This window comes from Podospora pseudoanserina, chromosome 5 (genome assembly GCF_035222485.1).
Source record: "Podospora pseudoanserina strain CBS 124.78 chromosome 5, whole genome shotgun sequence".
Classification (NCBI taxonomy): Eukaryota; Fungi; Ascomycota; class Sordariomycetes; order Sordariales; family Podosporaceae; genus Podospora; species Podospora pseudoanserina.
The window spans coordinates 2721837-2740739 of NC_085924.1; the positions used below are offsets into that span (position 1 = coordinate 2721837).

Here is an 18903-nt window from a genome sequence, read left to right on the forward strand (position 1 = left end):
GGTAAACTATAGTTAATTAAAAGGAGTATAGCCCGATAGGAAAAAGCTTAACAGGAGGACCTAAACGATTATATCTTATAGAAAGTTTAGGACCCGGTTAAACTAAAAGATAGCCTTTAGATTATATAGATCGTACTAAGGTATATAAGGTATTACGTCGAATACGTAAACGGTTAAAATATAAACGATAACGTACGCTCGTAGGAGAAAGTAGTACTAGGATAGTGCCTAAGCCCAAACTACGCTATATATTTACGGGAAAAGGTTAAGCGATATTATTAAGCGAAAATACCTAAGTAAACGACTAAATAGAGGAACCGCTATTGAATATAAATATAAGGAAATACTAGGGAAGTAAGAGACGGAAGATAAAAGGAAGCTAGGCAGGTATAGTTAAGGGACTTCGTATAGCTAGCTAATACGGAGTAGAAGGACGCTCTTAAACGATATAACCGCTTAAGAAACGACTTGCGGCCCTTCGCGGAGGCCGGTAACCTTTAACGGACTACGAACGGCATTTTCGTAAATATTAGCGTAAGGCGAAGGTATAGGATAACGACCCGGCGCTCGTTAGCGAGGTTACTACCGTATAGGGAGGAGGTAAAAAAGATAAACGCCTTTAAATTACTGCACGATAGAGGGATCTCTAGGCAGTAGTATTAGTAAACGGTAGTACGGAGACGAACTTAATTTCGCTATAGTTCGTGCACTAGGCCCGTATATTATAGAAAAAAAAGAAAAAATAAATAGTTATATAAAGTCTATTTCTTACGTAAAAGGTCTATAAAGAAATACTACCCCTAAATATTATAGTCGAAGGAAAAACGATATTAATTATATTTAATATTATAAATATAAAACCCTCGAAGGATATAATCCTAGGGTAACTATAGTAAAAAGACTATAACCTAGATATCGATTAGAGGGATAGTAGTTACCTATAACTAAAAGAGCTTTAGAATTATCTAACTAATAATAAAAGATTAAGAGCACGCACGGAGTAGAGTATAGGACGAGTACCCTCCACGGTACTACCGTAAAGAGTATAGAAAGTAATAATGTATTTTATCGATATAGGTAGTAAGATCGAAGAAGTAAGGTTAACGACGTTAGTAGAGATATCGGAGGTTAATAAATACGCTTATTATAATAACGTAGAGAAAGGCGAAAAAAAGGTAATACCGGTAGAATATCGAGGATACCTAGCCTTTACGGCTAAATATTTAGAGGGGCTTCTAGAGTAAGGACCGTAGGACCACGAGATTAAATTAAAAGAAAGAGCTAAGCTACGGCTATTTAAAGTCTACTATATTAACGATAAATAAAGTAAGAAGCTACGGAAGTATTTAGACGAGAATTTAAAAAAAGGATATATTAAGGAGTTTATATCGCTAGTAGGATACCCTATATTCTTCGTACCGAAAAAGAACGGTAATTTACGATTATATATAGACTACCGGTAATTAAATAATAAAATAGTAAAAAACAATTACCCGCTACTATTAATATCTAAATTACGGAATTAACTAATAGGGGCGTAATACTTTATATACTTAAATATACTTATTGGGTACGCCTATATATAAATTAAAGAAGGAAACGAATAGAAAATAACGTTTTATATACTCTATAATTATTTTAAATATCTCGTAATACTATTTAGGTTAACTAATATATTTATAACGTTCTAATCTCTCGTTAATTATACTATATAAAAGTACCTCGATAAAATAATAATATATTATTTTAATAATATTTTTATTTACTTACGTACTTTAGAAAAGTATAAGCGATACGTATAAAAGATACTCGACGCGCTATATAGAATTAAACTCTCCGTTAATAAAGAGAAAAGCGAGTTCTATATATAGAAAATAATATATTTAAAATATTTAATATCGTTAAATAAGGTTCGTATAGAACCTAGGAAAATTATAATAATTAAGGACTAGCTTATACTATAGTTATAGATATACGTTAGGGAATTCTTAAGGTTTACAAACTTCTATCGGATATTTATCCGTAAGTATATAGATATCGCGCGGCTATTTAATTATTTAATTAAGAAAGATATAGAGTTCCGGTAAGGGTAGGAAAAAGAGTAAGCCTTTTAAAAGCTAAAAGAAGCTATTTTAGAGGACCCGATATTTAAATTATTAAACCCTAATCGACTATTTAAGATCGAGGCAAACGTATTAGACTATACGATCGGTAAATAACTAGGATAGCGAGACGATAACGGTAAGCTATACCCGGTAACCTTCTTTTCGAAGAAGCTCGAGGGGGTACGTTAAAACTACCTAATCTATAATAAAAAGTTATTCGCTATTATTAAAGCGTTCGAGAAATAAAGGCTATACTTTAGCGGTACTAAATACGAAATATAGGTTTATACGGACTATAAAAATCTACGGTACTTTATTACCACGAAAGTCCTTAACGTACGGTAAATACGATAGTTAAAGTTTCTTTCGGAATTTAATTTCTAAATTAACTATAAGAAGGGTTCGGAGAACGCTAAGGTAGACGTACTTAGCCGGCGAACCGACTATTATAAGGATATACCTAGGGAATTACTATTACTACTTAAGAAGGCGCTAGATAGTACTTTTAAGTATTTACTATAGCCGTAAATAAAGTATTACGTAGTATATCGCGAGAAAGCCACTTTTAGTAAATACTAAGGGAAGTTAGGCAACGATATTATAAAGTAATACTAGTAGGAAGAGCTAGAGCCACAGGGTATTTAGAAGGATAGTTAGGAAAGACTATAGTATAAGAACCAAGCGTACGTAAGGCTAAGTAATAGGACGGTATTAATAATAGAGATTTACGTATTAAAGCTCGGAGGATATATAAATATCGCTAAGACTATAGAAAAGATTAAATAGTACTTTAATTAATTAAGGATTAAGGACGACGTTAAAGAAACTATTTAGTTATACTATATATATAAAAGAACGAGGGTTATAAGGTATAAGCCTTATAGATTTCTAAAGCTATTACCGGTAATAGAACGGCTATAGAGTTTAATTACGATAGACTTTATTATTAAATTATTAAAGTCTAAAGATATAGTAACCGGCGTTAAATATAATAATATATTAACGGTAGTCGATAGGCTTACTAAGTAAGTATACTTCCTGCCTTATAAAGAGACCTAGTCGGCAAAATAATTAACGAATATAATATTACGGTATATTATATTAATATATATATAGTTAAAAGAGTTTATTATAGACCGCGATATTAAGTTCGTATCGAAATTCTAAAAAGCGTTAATAACGAGGCTAAGGGTAGTAAGTAAGGCATCTTCGGCCTACTACCTTTAAACGGACGGTTAAACGGAACGGTTTAATTAAATCGTAAAATAATATTTACGGAATTATATTAATTTCGAGTAGGACGATTAGGTTAAACTATTATTTACGGTATAGCTAGTATATAATATATCGCTAACTAATACGACTAAAGCTATACCGTTCTTTACGAACTTCGGTTATAAAGCAAACCTACGGTAAAAACCTATAGTTAAGGTACCTAGGGCTAGGGTTAAGGTAAATAAAATATATATATTTTATAGTAAGCTTAAGTAAGAATTAAAGTTTATAAAGGAAAGGATACGGAAATACTATAATACTAAAAAGCTCGAGGGACCTCGCCTTAAGGGAGGGGATATAGTATTCCTTTCTATACGCAATTTATATACTAAAAGACTTAATAAGAAGCTAGACTATAGGAAAGTAGGCCCGTTTAAGGTTAAGAAAAAGATATCGGAGACGGCATTTAAACTAAAGCTACCCCGTACGATATATCTACGGTTATATATTTTCTATATCTTACTTTTAAAGCCCATACTATAAGTAAGTAAGGCTAATATATAGGTAGTAGCAGAGGACGAAAAAGAAAAGTACGATATAGAAAAAATACTAAATTTACGGTTTAATAAAGGTAAATTAAAGTATTTAGTTAATTAATTAGGATATCCGACTATAAATAACTCGTAGGAACTATAAATATACCTTAACTACCTAAATAAATAAAAGGAATTTCATTAATAATATCCGGACCGGCTAAAACCTAAATAAATAAAAAAACCCGGCCTTAACCTATAGCTAAATAGCTATAAAATAAAGCTAGGAAAACCTCGATAAGAATCGAACCTACGCCTTTAATATAGTAATCGACGTACTATATACTATACTATAAAGTTAAAAGGTATAAAGGGGACTAAATATAAATAATATTATGCGCCTTAATTACTTTAGGAAGGGGAAGGCGCGCTATTAACGGTATCCTACGCGGATAGGAAAGAAGGACCGGCCGTATTAAAATCGGTATTAAGGTTAGGAAATAGCTAGTTAAGTAAAACGGGAGGTTAAAAGGAGAGGTCGGTACTAGGAGTAGTAGCAATAGGAGGATCGAGCGTAGGTATTACCTCGCTAATAATAGCGGTACTCCGTTCCGAGAGATATCGTTTCTACTAGCGAAAGTAGGATAAGTATATAACGGCTTCTTACGCTTTACGCGTAGCCTCTTTAGCTTTACGGTAAGCGTCTAGGAGTCGTTTCTCGGTAGCTAGCTCCTTTAAAAATAAATAATAATACTCGGTAACTAAGTACTCGATTAGATAAGGTTAAACGGAGTATCGAGAGAGAAATAGACTAACCGATTTATAGTAATAGGAGTACCCGATACGTCGTAAGTACGGCCTCGATATATATACTCGCTATAATAGGAAAAATATTTATAAAGGTAATAAATTAAATTATAAACGGTATAGAACGAATAAAGTATAACGATAAAAACTTTAAGGTTAATAAGAGCGACTAGGGCTAAGTAACGACGGTATTACGGACTAACGCGCGGGAAAGGGGGTTGCGAGGACCTAGAAACTCTATAAGAGTTAAATATTGTAATAATAAGGAAAAAAGGAGGACTTATAAGTAAATAAAAGTAGGCGATAGGCGGTTATTTTAGGCCTCGGGACGACGGGACGTTAACTTAAAAGGAGGGGTATTATATTATAGTTAAGTTAATAGATAGGACGGACCGTATACGGGGTATAAAACGTATAGATAATCGCTAATAGAACTAATTAGGGTAAGGCTACGCGATTATAGGTAATAGACTAGGAAGATATAGTAATCGCGGTAATATAACTAATAGGAAGTTATAGAGGATTATAGCGATCATTACGATTATTAAAAATAAGCGGAATAATTACTATAATCAGGGCTTAGCACGAGGTCTATATATACGGAGGAACTGGCTATATAGATAGATAGTTCCGCAGTATGTAATTTAAGCTTATATTTACGGTATTTAATATTTACATTGAGATATCTTGTTATACACTGTTTAGCTATACCGAGCCACGATTATTCAGAAGTGCCTTCGACTAGTATCCCTTTCAGAGGTTCTGGATAGGGGTTCGTCACAGGAAATAGTTTTACGGAAAAAGTAAAGATCGTAAAAAATAATTAAATTCCGAATATAAGTCCCCTAGTTTTAAAAAAATGTAATGTAGTTTTAGTTTTATTACGTTCTTTATTTTTTCGGGTTAACTTTTAATTTTAATTAACGAAAAGACATATGCCTTGTAAGCTTCGTAGTTATTACTATATATATCGAATATCTCGATTTTAGCCCTAGTAAGGCAGTCCTTGACCTTCTCTAAATTATCCTCGAGTTCCGTAACTCGGATATCGCATTACTTAATTTTATCCTTTAAATTATTAATTTCTTCGTCTTTAAACGCTAACGTATTTTTTAAAGCCTCAACGCGTTTATCGGTTATTATATCTTATACGGCCCCCTTAAAGTATAACGCGGAGACCCAGTCGTGGATAATCTAAACCTTACTGTTAAGCAAGGTCAAGTAGTAGTACAGCTCCCGGATTTATTCGCTTATAATATAGGCCATCAAAGTACGCAGCTTGAATTCCTGCTACATTTAGTGAGGGTGTTCCTTGACCAACTCGATCCACTTGTCCTCGTGGAGCACACCCTTGAATCCAATCGGGGTCTCATCCTTGTCGTGCTCGCGGATAGCTTGGAACGGAATGCTCGGACCCTCGTGGGAGACATATTGCTCGGCGAGGGATAAGAGTCGCTCGGTCTGGTCGGAAAGGACGGTATCGTAGGAGGTGTGATACCGAAGATCGTCGAGTCGCTGGGAGATCTCACGACGGAACACCGCGTAGGAGACCTCGGCGGCGGGTATGTCTTGTTCATTGCCGGCGGCGTCGACAACGGTTTGCATTCAACCCCAACCCTTCATCCTGTGTAATCCTGTCCTTCACCAAGCCGTGACACGTCTTCCCTGCTCCACAGTAAACCCTGGATTGTAACAAATCACAGCTTGTGTTCACGGTATCCTGAGTGTTTACATTGAGACATCTTGTTGTGCACTGTTTAGCTGCACCGATCCATTATCTAGAAGTTCGCCTTCAACCGGTATCCCTTTCAGAGGTTCTGGACAGGGGATCGTCACACCTCGGCAACCCTCGGCCTTGATGAAGCTATTCCTGGAACACACGCACAGACCACTATTCCAGAACCTTCTATTGGGACGCCAAAGCAACGACTGGGTTGATCTTGTCAAAATAGTTAACCGGGCCCACTGTCAAGGAATTAATATCTTGGCAGTAGGACTTGGGCCACTGGGTCCGGCCTTTTCGAGCCACCTGGGCAACCCACCCTCGTACAACAACAGAATTGACACCTTTTTGGGACCCCATACCTGATTTGACAGATCTTATCTTGATTGTTTTTGTTGAAATACAGCACTTATTGTCACGGGTAACACAGTTTGACAGATTAATGACAATAGTATTCAGCTAAGCTACAGTCTGGGCTCTATTCCGTCGGGTACGGGCAGGCTCTATTGTCAAGACGTAGCTCAAAGAGCTACAAACAGGGCTCGCGGCAGCGAGATGCAAAATCTTCCTAGTCGCATTGGCCCGTGCTCTGCACGTGCCAAGCTCCATCAGTGGATCAACGATGGTCACGGTGCAACCGCCGGGACACTTTATTTTGTCCACCGCTTGACTGGGTACCATCAGGAGCGGGCATAAGACTACCTAGCTTCAGTCGTCGCGTACGAAAAACCATGGTCCACAGTCTCAGCAGCACGTGATGTATCACGTGATGACAAGTAAGGCAAGCTTCGTCAAACCTCCAGGCGACCTGCAGCCCTCAACTGACACACGACTGCCCCGCCACAACACATGAATTATACCAACTTGTCCACTGGCAAAAATGAATAGCATACCAATAGATATCCGAGATGCTGACGCGATAATCCGAGTATGTTCGTATTACCGACGCGACTTTGACCTCGTTGTCGTCCGTTCGCGCCCACACGACATGCAGTTGGTCCAGACATCTCTTCAGGCCGCCTTCGGGACATTGCCGACCGCTAAACTCGGGATCTTTAATTATCTCCCTATGGAACTTATGTTTCTGGTACTCCGTAACCTCGACATTCGTTCTTTCTTCTACTTCCGTCAAATTAACCGGCAAGCTCGCGTCCTATTAACCGGACTCTACGAATATCAACTGGTCTCTAAGTATGGCCTGGAGGGCCTGCGAGGTCTATTGCGCGCCGGGCTTGCTCACTGCTTTACCATTATCGACCTTTACCGGCCTCTCGTAACGGATAAATGCTTAACCTGTGGTGGTTTTGGAGGTTTCTTATTCCTCTTTACTGCTAAGAGATGTTGCTTCGACTGCCTCCAGTCTTCAGCCCACTATCGTGTCCTCCCTCCATCTACTTTCGCCAAACTTATACATATATCTCCAAGTCGGCTCCTGCACCTATCGGGGCCAACTTTGCAGACCGTGCCTGGCACCTATAATATAATGGATATACCGGCTAGACGACCGAAGTATTTAATACTTAAAGAGAACGCCACACAAATGCTTCTTGCCGCTAAAGCCATTAGCCAAGACGCAACTCGAAATCTGAGAATCCGCAGAGAGCAGCCAGAACAACGCCTTATGGCAGCGACGGCATATCCGTGCTACAGTTTGGAGAATGCCAAACTCGAGCGTGGTGTCAGTTGCAAGGGCTGCCAAGTTCGTTTGGAACTCCTCCGCGGTGATTCGCATCGGCTTGCCCGAGACCGGACTTTTTCGATACAAGGCTTCTTGTCTCACTTTACAGTATGTGTCGAAGCACAGCATATCTGGGCGGAGAGCGAAGATGGAACGCGGCCTGTCAATGAGCCAGAGCTCACTCGCCGCTGTGGTTATTTCACGCGGCTTGGCTCTGACGGGCTCCCTAGATGACAGTTTGTGTTGAAATACAGTACTTATCTGTGGATTTTACAGTATGTTTTTGTTTGTGTCTCCGAGTCCTCACAGCGGGCACCATCAATTGTAACGGGCTGAGCCCTGGCATGGACCTCGGCAACACTCGGCCCTGATGAAGCTATTCCCAGAACGCACAGACCACTACTCCAGAACCTTCTATCACCGCACACTTGCCAACACGCCCAGCCATATTAGAGGTTCATGTTGTCAAACCTTCTCTTTCTCTTTTCCTTTTCTTCTTCAAGTTCAATGTACTCGTAGAGTGGCCTAGCTAGATGCAAAAATACTACCTTGAGACCGTTACATAACCAAAAATACCGTTCTCTATCAGATCATCCACCATGTGATGGGGTTGCCCTCGGACTCCTGTCCATCGGCTCAAAAACGTACCTCGCCTCGCGCCCGGAAATCTCTATCAAGTACGAATTCGGTGCCTCGAACGGTCTATTTCTAGGGCCCCAACAGCGTTCCTAACAATTCAAGTTTTTCAAGTCAAAGTCAAGTCAAGTCAATTCAATTCAAGTTAAGGCGTTCTCAATTCAAGCTGGCCAGCCAGTCAACTTGAATTGAATTGAATAGACTTGTGTATAAGTAAGGGAACCCACTTATTTAACCCCTGGTCAAAATTCCGGGTTTCTTGCCAAAATTTTGCATAGGCCCAGCACCAACATCATTAAGATGACCGACCTTGATGACCGCTTTTCTGACGATTCGTCGTCGGCGTTGAGCCTGACGCCTAGCCAGTCGGTTAGTCAGTCTTTTGGCTCGTTCACAAACTTACCACACGCCGGCGGCGACGCGTTTTCTACTCTACGGCGAGCTCGAAGCGTGAAGGACCTCTCCGAAGAACACGCTCAGCGTGTAATTCAAGGCTTCAAGAAGTTCTTTGACGAAGATTACAACAAGCAGGGCTTTCTGGCCCCCCAGCAGACTGTTCGGACTCGACCGAATTACCTCATCGATGAAGACTTCTACGACAAGCCTGAGGATCTCCTCCTAAAGGATGAGCTTTCTGAATACTTTTCTATGTCGTTATTACCTGTGGAGGATCCTCTGGAATGGTGGCGCCGGCACCAGACTTCGTTGTCAAAGCTGGCAAAAATGGCATTCGATATCCTCTCAATACAGGCCACTTCTTGTGAGGTTGAGAGAGTATTCAGCCAATCGAAGTTGACGATATCGACACAGAGGTGTCGATTGATGGACCAGACAATTGAAATACCTGTTTGTTTGAAGTATTGGCTGTCAAAACGGGTGTCTTGAAGCGGGGTGGTTGCTTGACTGGAAATCGCGATGGCAGGGCGTCACTTGTATTCTAGCAACTTGAATAGGATTGACTGTATTCAAGTCAATCTCAATTCAATTCAATCTAACCCTTGTAATCTCAATTCAATTCAATTCTAGGCCTGAATTGAATTGAATTGACTTGTTCGGAACGCTGGACGAAAGAAGGGACGAAACCTCCTGGAACCCCGATGAGCGCTGGCAGCCAAAGTGTGATTGTTCGGATGATAAGCAGGTCCTTGCGTGGATGCGGTCCGACCTTGAGGAGGAGATCCCAGATGCGAGGGCGGAGATCCAGCAAATGAGTGGCCTGACCCTTTCCATGTTGTCACGGTCCAGATCGGATATGGAGGGTGTCGATCGGCGGAGCTTGTTTGAGGTGTATACTGAATTGTGGCGTGCGTGGGAGCAGAGCGCAACCTTTCAAACCGAGGCAAAAGGCAAACGGCGCTTATCAGTTTGCATTTCTGCGGACTTGAACTTGGCCAAGTTTGGTGACGTTGACTTCAGAATCAAGGTGGACCAGTCTCGTGGGCTGGAAGTAGCCAACAAGTTCAGGGTTCCAATTCACACCTGCACCAAGTCACTCAACCCGCCTCGAGAGAGGCCATCGGAAGCGGATAGCATCCCCAGCCCTAGTGGCGTGCTTGAGGTTCTGTCGGTGGTATGTGATTGAAGGGGGTGTGCCAGGAATGTAGGGTGCTGACACGGGTCACAGGATAGCAGCCGACTTGAGAATGATACCAAGATGTACTTCTTCAAGGTCATCAATGTTTCCAGCCCGCTGAGTATTACGCTGCACACAGACGTTAGAGGGCCATCGCGACTCGGTCTGGTCGATTGCGTTCTCGCCGAACGGCCAGCGCGTCGCATCGGGCTCAGACGACAACATCATCAAGATCTGGGATGCGGCATCGGGATCCTGCACACAGACGATAAATGAAGAGGCTGTGGGTAATCCCTTCCTCTGGTTGAACTGCTGCAGAGCCTCAGGACATTGTTCAAAATGCGCAGCGGGTTCCCAAGTATTGTCCTTGTGCCCATACCCTACCCATTTGACTAGGTACTCCATCTGCCTTCCTTCTTGGCGTGAGTCCAGAATCTCCTCGACCTGGAATTACTGATCTTCTCCAAACTCAGCCGTGGTGCTCGCAATGCAGCTCCCGCAGCCTTGTCGGCTTGGGCTCCTAGATGGCTCCGATTCCTCTCCAACCACACCCTACGCATCACTTCTTGCCGCAAAGACCAGGTAATGCTTCGCGTGTTCAGCCAATAGCCGGAAAGTTTTACATAGCAGCTTAAAGAACTGTGTCTTAACTACGTAACCCGCCTATCCCTCCGCCCCTCCATCCGCTTCTCCATCCGGCCCCTCCATCCGGCCTTCCATCTGGCCTCTGCCCTTCCATCCGGCCCCTCTCTCCGTTGGTGGCAAAGAGTCAGCCCTCAAGTGTGGCGCGAATCTCCACCTGTTCCAATGTAGCAATTGGCTGAACGCACTTGCGCCCCCCAGAAATGCCAAGCCAAATAACACTCCCCCGGGGAGTATTATCTGTCTTGACGCCAAGACCGCTGGAAGACTCAATAAAATGCTGGAGATAATCGGATATTTTCTCGCTGAGGTTCTTGTCTTGATTTTGCATGCGAGAAATGAGGGAGGTCATGGCGATGTCGGTCACGTTGCTCAGGTTCGGGGGACCAATACGGACGACGGGGTTCTTGTCGAAGAGGAAGTCCAGCCAGGAAATTTGTCCGATGGAGGCGAAGTAGTCGAGCGACTTGTCGGCGGTGGGGATGGAACCATCGAAGTCGTGGCCGTGGGAAATGTAACCGAAGGGCTTGGAGAAGGTGGCGGAGGTGATGAGGTCCCAGGCATCTGTGTTGAGATTGGGGTCCCGTTAGACGAGGGGAAGTAGGTTCAAAACGCACCAGTTAAGTGGAAAAGGCCAAGCCACTGCCAGTCTGTCAATGTAACTGTCAGATGAAGAAGAAAGGAAGAAGTGTGGGTTTGCGGCTCCTTGCCATACAACCCCAGTCGGAGCTCCGAAGTGGCAAGTGGTATCGATCAGAACCACGTTCGTGGCGAAAAGTAAATGGTACTACAGGTCTGGCCTAATGAATCATTTCTCGTATATGCTAATTAGTAATTCAAAGATTTTTTAATAAGAGTAAAGCTATGCCCTTTCTCGAAACAGCTTCATTGCAACGTCGAAAAAATCCTAGTGAAATACAAGAAGATGAACTTGAACCCATCGAAAACACTATGGCCACACATGTAGTTCGAGCTTCCCAAGGCCTGGGAAAAACTCGAGGATGAAACTAAGCACACAGTTTATGAAACTCGTCTACCTTTTTGATCAGGGTCTGTCTTCTTTTCCTGGTACGTGCCAGTCGTCGGTGTTCTTTGCGTACATATAGGAGAACCCAACATAATACCTAGCTATGAGGCTTTGAGACCAGCCATAAAGCATCCGGCCCATACAGACCCTGCTGTAGATGTTACATCCCTGGACGCTCCCTAGAATACCGGTAGATTCGTGGCTGCCGGGCACACACCTGCCATTTGTCTATCAGATCGTTAGAAAGAATTATATAGTACAGGTAGCCCTACTAGCCTTAATAGGATGTCTTTTCGAGAAAGTCTTTATTTATAGTGCCCGCACATGTAGGGCCTTTCTTTAAGATAAACGCTTTTGTAATAATTGTTACAATCTATCTTACAAACAAACTTTTTCCCATACGCTTCATATGAAAAAAGGTATTTTCGAGCTTCGTTATATATTTCTTTATATATATAAATAAGTTATACTTACGTATAAACTTTTATTATATATATTATAGAAGTATAATAAGCGTTTAGTTTTACGACGCTAGCGTAGTCTTAGCTTTTTTTATATCGGTTATAGTTACTAAAGCTCGCTAAATTAATATGTTTAGTGGCTAGAAAAACCTGTTACTAAAGGGTAAAAAAGTAGGCGTTAAAAATTAAATATATTTAGTAATCTACTATAGAAATTTCTAAGTCGAAGTATAAGTTATTATAGTTAATCAGTTAAAAATAAAGCAATACACTCGTCTCGTATAATAAGAAATGATACTCTAAACTTACGTAGCTCTAACTCCATTAGCTTATTGTAACGAACCTCTGTCCAAAGCTTCTGAAAGGGATACTCAGTTAAAAGCCACTTTTAACAATAAGTTCGGTGCAATGTCACAGTTAACCCAACGGCAGGCCGCGCAGTATGTGGGGCGCAGGACGTCCCCAGCCAATCATTAGGGAAGTCAGGAGACAGCTAATTGGGGCCGGCTAGAGAGTGCTATGGCGCCAAGACCCACGAGCACTCTGCAGGATGTAAGATGCTCGGGGTGATCGAAGGCATAGCACGACGAGCACTTTGCAGGATGCAATGTGCTAGGAAGTGATCGAGGGCATAGCACGACGAGCACTTCAGGGTCTTAAGGTCTATATTGGTTTGGGGTGCGGCCACAGGCCTAAGGGTTTGAGTAAGGAAGTGGGGCTCTCGGAGGATTCGGGAGTTCAGGGGTCATATATATAAGCGGTCTGCTTCGGACATTCTATTTTAGACAGGACATCGACTTTTATTTCTTTATATTTTTGTGCCTTACACGCGTGCAGGCAATTCTGGCCCTCTAATTAGGCCGATCAGGTGCTTATTATGTGGTCTGCGAGCCTATAAAGTCTTTTCTTTGTCCTACGTGGAGTGCGGCCTGCGAGCGAGCCACTATCACACAGGTGTGTTCATTTAGAGACCCTGTTAAGGGTATATTTGTGGTGTTGTGGTTAGTTTGTGTGTTTTCTCACCATTTCAATATATACGGAGGAACTAGCTGGCGTAGATAGACAGTTCCGCAGTATGCAATACAAGTCACAATCGTTGGTATTTAGACTATTGTGATAGAGACAAGCCATTATTGTATACTGTTTACCTGTACCGAACTAGGATTGTTCAGAAGTGCCTTTAACCAGTATCCCTTTCAGAGGTTCTGGATAGGGGTTCGTCACATGCAACTAGACAGTGCACAATAAGATATCTAAATATAAATATAAGATACTGTGGATATAAGCTGTAAATTGTATATTACGGAACTATCTATAAGCTATCTAGTTCCTCCGTATATATAAATTTCTTTTCTTAACTATAATTCCTCCAATTAGTACGATAAATACATTAATTTTCCTTACTTAACCTAATTAATATCCTAACTATACTAATTACTTTAGTTTAACGTATTTAGTTTAATTAATACTTTAATTATATTAATTATCGTTTTTTACTATAATTAGCTCTCCGAGGTATTTCCCCTATTAGTCTTTATTCTCGTAATTCTATGATTCATTATTATTTGTGTTTATCTATTAATATTATAATATAATATTCTAATTTTTAAACTAACGTTCCGGTAGCCCTATTCTTTTTATTTCTTTTAATAATAATTTCTTTCTTTAATAAGTTTTTTCGTTCTTATTACTATATATTTATAATATTTAACCGCATTAAGAAACCTACGCTAAAAGGATTTTTTAATACTATCCGCCGCTAGAATTTTACCGCGGCTATTTTTATTTTTATTAACGAAATACTTTCCTATTTGTGCTATAAAGTTTTTAATATTTTCAATTATCGCGCTTTTAAGCGCTTTTTTAGATATAACTAGTATATTAATTTTAGTCGTTCTGACTGTAATATCCTAGGCTTTACTCCTACCTTAATAGCTTCCTTTCGTTATTAAGAAAAAATTAAATACCGAAAAGTAAAAAGTTTATATAATTATATTATAGATTACTTTAAAACTTTTATAAGTAAAGATCTAGCGTCGTACTTTAATTACTAAATTACGTTATATCGCGGCCCGCGAAAAATAGTTAATTGAGGAACTAAAACGGAAAGAAATATAAACTATTTCCTTTATTAATCCTCTCTTAATCTTTTTTTTTAACTAGGCCTCCGCTATACTAAATTAGCTCGGCCTAGCTTTTCCGGATAACTTATCCTTTATCTTTTTATTTAATCCCGACTTTTTTTAAGAGCCCGCCGTTAGTCCTTTCCGGAGTTTTCCGCTCTTAGCTGCCCCGGATTCCTTTAACGGAAATCTTTTTATTTCTTAAAGTAATTAAAGCCTACGGTATTACTTACGCTTAAATTCTTTTATATTTATTATTAAAATAGGTGCTATTGAGGCCTGTAAATATAGGCTTCAAATAGCTATCGGCGCAGTACACTGAGAGCGAAGAAGACTTTGACTGCAGCATTCGACAGTTGCCGTGGCACTAAAGGAAGGAGGATTACAGGGGCGGCGCCCTGTAATATATAAAAGAGAATCACTGTAACATAGGCTTGTGTGGCACTAATGAGTGTGGTGAACCAGTATATTAATTAAACCTTATAAACTAAAAAATACCACAGTGGATAGGGTGTGAGGCAGAGGTCTTATGGGCCATCGGCCTCTTACTTGCTCCCCGAGGGTGATTCCGTTCCCGGGCCTAAACGCGCGTTTCTCGGGCCCGAACGCCCGCTAAGTGCGCTATCCAAATATAAGGTTACAAGCCACGTTGCCGCTACCGTTTAGCCACTGCAGGCCACGTTGCCGCTACCGTTTAACCACTGCAGGCCACGTTGCCGCTACCGTTTGACCACTGCAGGGCACCGGCCTTAGCGCTCGGCTTTCCGGGACCTCGGATTGCTTCCGGAGGCCGAGCCTCCGCTCCGGCAACCGCAGTCCCTAAACACTGCTGATTCAAGCCATCGTATTGCCTCTGAGGCCCTGTAATTTACAGGGCTCAGATACACTGTAAAATCCACAAACAAAAGCTGTATTTTAACATAGATTTTAAATAACTATAGTTTAACTCCTTTTTTTAACTTGATTTTATAATCTTACGGTCCTTATTTTAGAAACCCTTTAAATACTTAACTGTAAAAGCTAAGCATCTTTAATATTTTACCGGTACCGCCTTTTTTTACTTTTCTCTATATCATTATAATAAATATACTTATTAACCTCCGATATCTTTATTAATGTCGTTAACTTTATTTCTTTAATGTTATTACCTATATCGATAAAATATACTATTATTTCTTAAGCTCCTTACGATAATACCGTAGAGGATATTTATCCTACACTTTATTTTATATATACTCCTAATCTCGTATCGTTATTTAAAGATTTTTAAAGTTCTTTTAATTATAAATAATTACTATCCTTCTAATAGATATTTAAATTATAATTTTTAAATTATAATTACTTTAGGATTATATTTTTCGAAGGTCCTATATTTATAACATCGAGTATAATTAAAATTATTTTCCTTTCGACTATGATATTCAAAAAAAATAATTTTTATGAGCTTTTTATATAGGAAATAGTTTTTATATATAGGATTTATTTCTTTTTTTTATAATATTTTAGTTTAATATACAAACTATAGCGAAAGTAAATTTATTGCCGTACCTTTATTTATTAATTTGATTACCTAAATATTTTTTTAATACGTTATAGTTTAAAAATATTTATTCTTTTTACTTTCTCTTTATATAGTAGCGACCTCGTTAATAAATATCGGGTCGTTATTCTATACTTTTGCTTTATATTAATATTTCCAAAAATATTGTTTGTAATCCGTTAGAGATTACCGGCTCCCGCAAAAGGTCGTAAATCTTTTTTTAAATACTTATATTATTTAAAAGCGTCCTTCTATTCCAGATTATTTTATAACGTATAGTCTTTTAATTACTTTTGCCGGGCTTTCTCTTATTTTCCGTCTCTTACTTCTTTAATATTTTTTTATATTTATATTTAATGGCGGTTCCTTTACTTTATCGTTTCCTTAAATACTTTCGTTTAATAATATCGTTTAACTTTTCCCGTAATTATACTATGTAGTTTAAACCTAAATATTAATTTAATATTACTTTTTCCTAAAAATATATATTATCGTCTTTATCTTCACTATCTATATACTCAAGGTAGTATCCTATATACTTTAATATAAATTATACTATTTAAAGGTTATTTTTTAATTCAACAGGGCTTCAATCCTTTTATAATAAATAATTATTTAGTTTCTTATTAACCTTTTCTTACTTTACTATAGTCTTTCTAACTAACTATAATTTACTTTATTTATTTACTTTACGTACCAGCTAATACCCATATAACGTTTTACTTTAGTAATACTTTATATATTTATATATAATATACTAGAACTAAGGTACTTTCTAATATTCCAGATATTTAAAATAAAGTTGTACCGTATTTCCTTTATAGGGTATATACTATATAAAGGTAGGTATCTTTTTTAGTATCTTCGTAATTTTAATACTAGCGACCTTTTTATTTTTTATCATTTCTTTAACTTTTATACATGAGTTTTATAGGCTATCTTTACGTAATAGCAATTATATATTAACCGCATTACTTCTTTAATATTATTTATATAGGCTCTTTTTATTACGTAAAATTATTTTCCTTCTTAGCCTCCATAGTGATTTCTATACTAATTTACGCTAATTAGTTTTATAATACCTATATTTAAAGATCTCCTCTTTTATACTCCTCATTTAGTCTTTTTACTACCTTCTGTAGCTCCTAGAATTTTACTTCTTTTTATTCGGCGTACTAATTAAAGTCTTCCTTAAAGCGTATTACTTTACTTTTTTAATACCTGATAATTATAATCTTTATAATCCTTAGTTTCTTTAATATAGTAACGGTTAATATAATTTCTTTTTTTTAACCAAGTCGCTTAAATACTTTGTAATCTTTTAAAATATTTTACTTTCTATAATTATAATATTTAGGATTATCCTTACTTTAGCCTCGGCTTTACGTCTTTTACTATTAACTATTATTAACGTTTATTAATTTTAAATATATAGTACTAAAATAATGAATATTAAGGTATTTTTGTTTACGCTTATCGTTAAGGCGGTTATTATTAAAGTACCATTTATTACTACAATAACCCCAGTTATTTCTTTTCTCCGTACGTTGCTAGAATTACCAATCGTCGATCCGTATAACTATAGTAATATACTTATTAATAATATTAAGCCTTGAATCCTTAAATAACTTATCCTTTACCTTTTCTTTAAAGCTATTATAAAGGAGCTATATTGACCTTTTATAGTTAATAGTATTATATAAACTATCGATTTTAAATAAAGTTATATAATTAATTACTAAACATATTTAACGTAGGTTTATAAGCTTTTTTTACACGCGCTTTACCTTATTATATTCCCTAAATACTTTATTAAACTTAGCTTTAAAAATATAGTAATTCTCGAAGTACTTTACGGTAATCTTTTTTTAATCCTTCGGCTCTACTTTATAATAGTTATCGAGGATAAGTTTAAACTATATAAAAGCTCTATCTTTATACTTCGTAGCTGCGAAAAATATTTTTATTAATAAATTAGTTTAAATATTCACGAAAATAAATTTTATACTAAATTAGCAACCTTTGTAGCTTTATCTTTTTACCGCTATAATACTCCGGTACCGGAAACTTATAAACCGACCTAAGTACGGTCGAAATAGTGATAATCTACTCTTATTACTACTAAGCCTCATTCTTTAGCTTTCTAAGATACTTAATAACTTACTCTATAGTAAAAGCTGTAAGCCTATTACGTATGGAAGGTCCCTTGCGGCTTAAGCTAAGCGGGACGCCTCTTATTTAAACGTTTTCAGGTCCAGATATAGTAGTGAAAAGATGCTTTTGACTTATTTATAATAGAGTTAAAGTAAATATATAACGTATAACGAACCTCTATCTAGAATTGCTAAAAGGTATACTAATTAAAGGCACTTCTAAATAATCCTAGTTTGGTATAGCGAAATAGTATATATAATAAATAGCTTATCTCGATTATAATAGTTAAAATATTAACGATTATAATTATAAATTCTATATTACGGAACTATTCATTTATATTACTTAATTTCTCCGTATATAAAAACCTACTAGTTTCCTAGATCATTAACTTTTACAATTAATTTTATCCTAGATCATTAACTCATAGCAATAATCCCGCGCTAGATCATTGACTTTTGGCAATAATCCCACAGGTAAGGCTATTCTCCGTCTTAATTGGTTCTACTAACGATTAGCTATGCGTGTCGTACCCCGCACACGATCCGTCCTGCCTGTTGGCTTAGCTGTGACACTAGTGGATCATCTGGATTACTATGCTAAGCGTAATCCTGATTACTGCTCCCAGCGTTGGATCACTATGGATTACGGTACCAAGAGTGATCCTGGATCACTCTCGTCACTTT

At 38.2% G+C, this 18903-nt stretch overlaps 1 protein-coding gene across 1 annotated transcript; it reads left to right on the forward strand.

Annotated features, from left to right (window-relative positions):
- Nucleotides 1-7263: 7263 nt before the first annotated feature.
- On the forward strand, nucleotides 7264-8295 carry QC764_0081420 (uncharacterized protein; the record flags this gene model as incomplete). Its single annotated transcript, XM_062940800.1, has 1 exon — nucleotides 7264-8295. One exon carries the CDS (start codon nucleotides 7264-7266, stop codon nucleotides 8293-8295), a length of 1032 nt encoding a protein of 343 aa, XP_062799229.1.
- Nucleotides 8296-18903: the final 10608 nt, after the last annotated feature.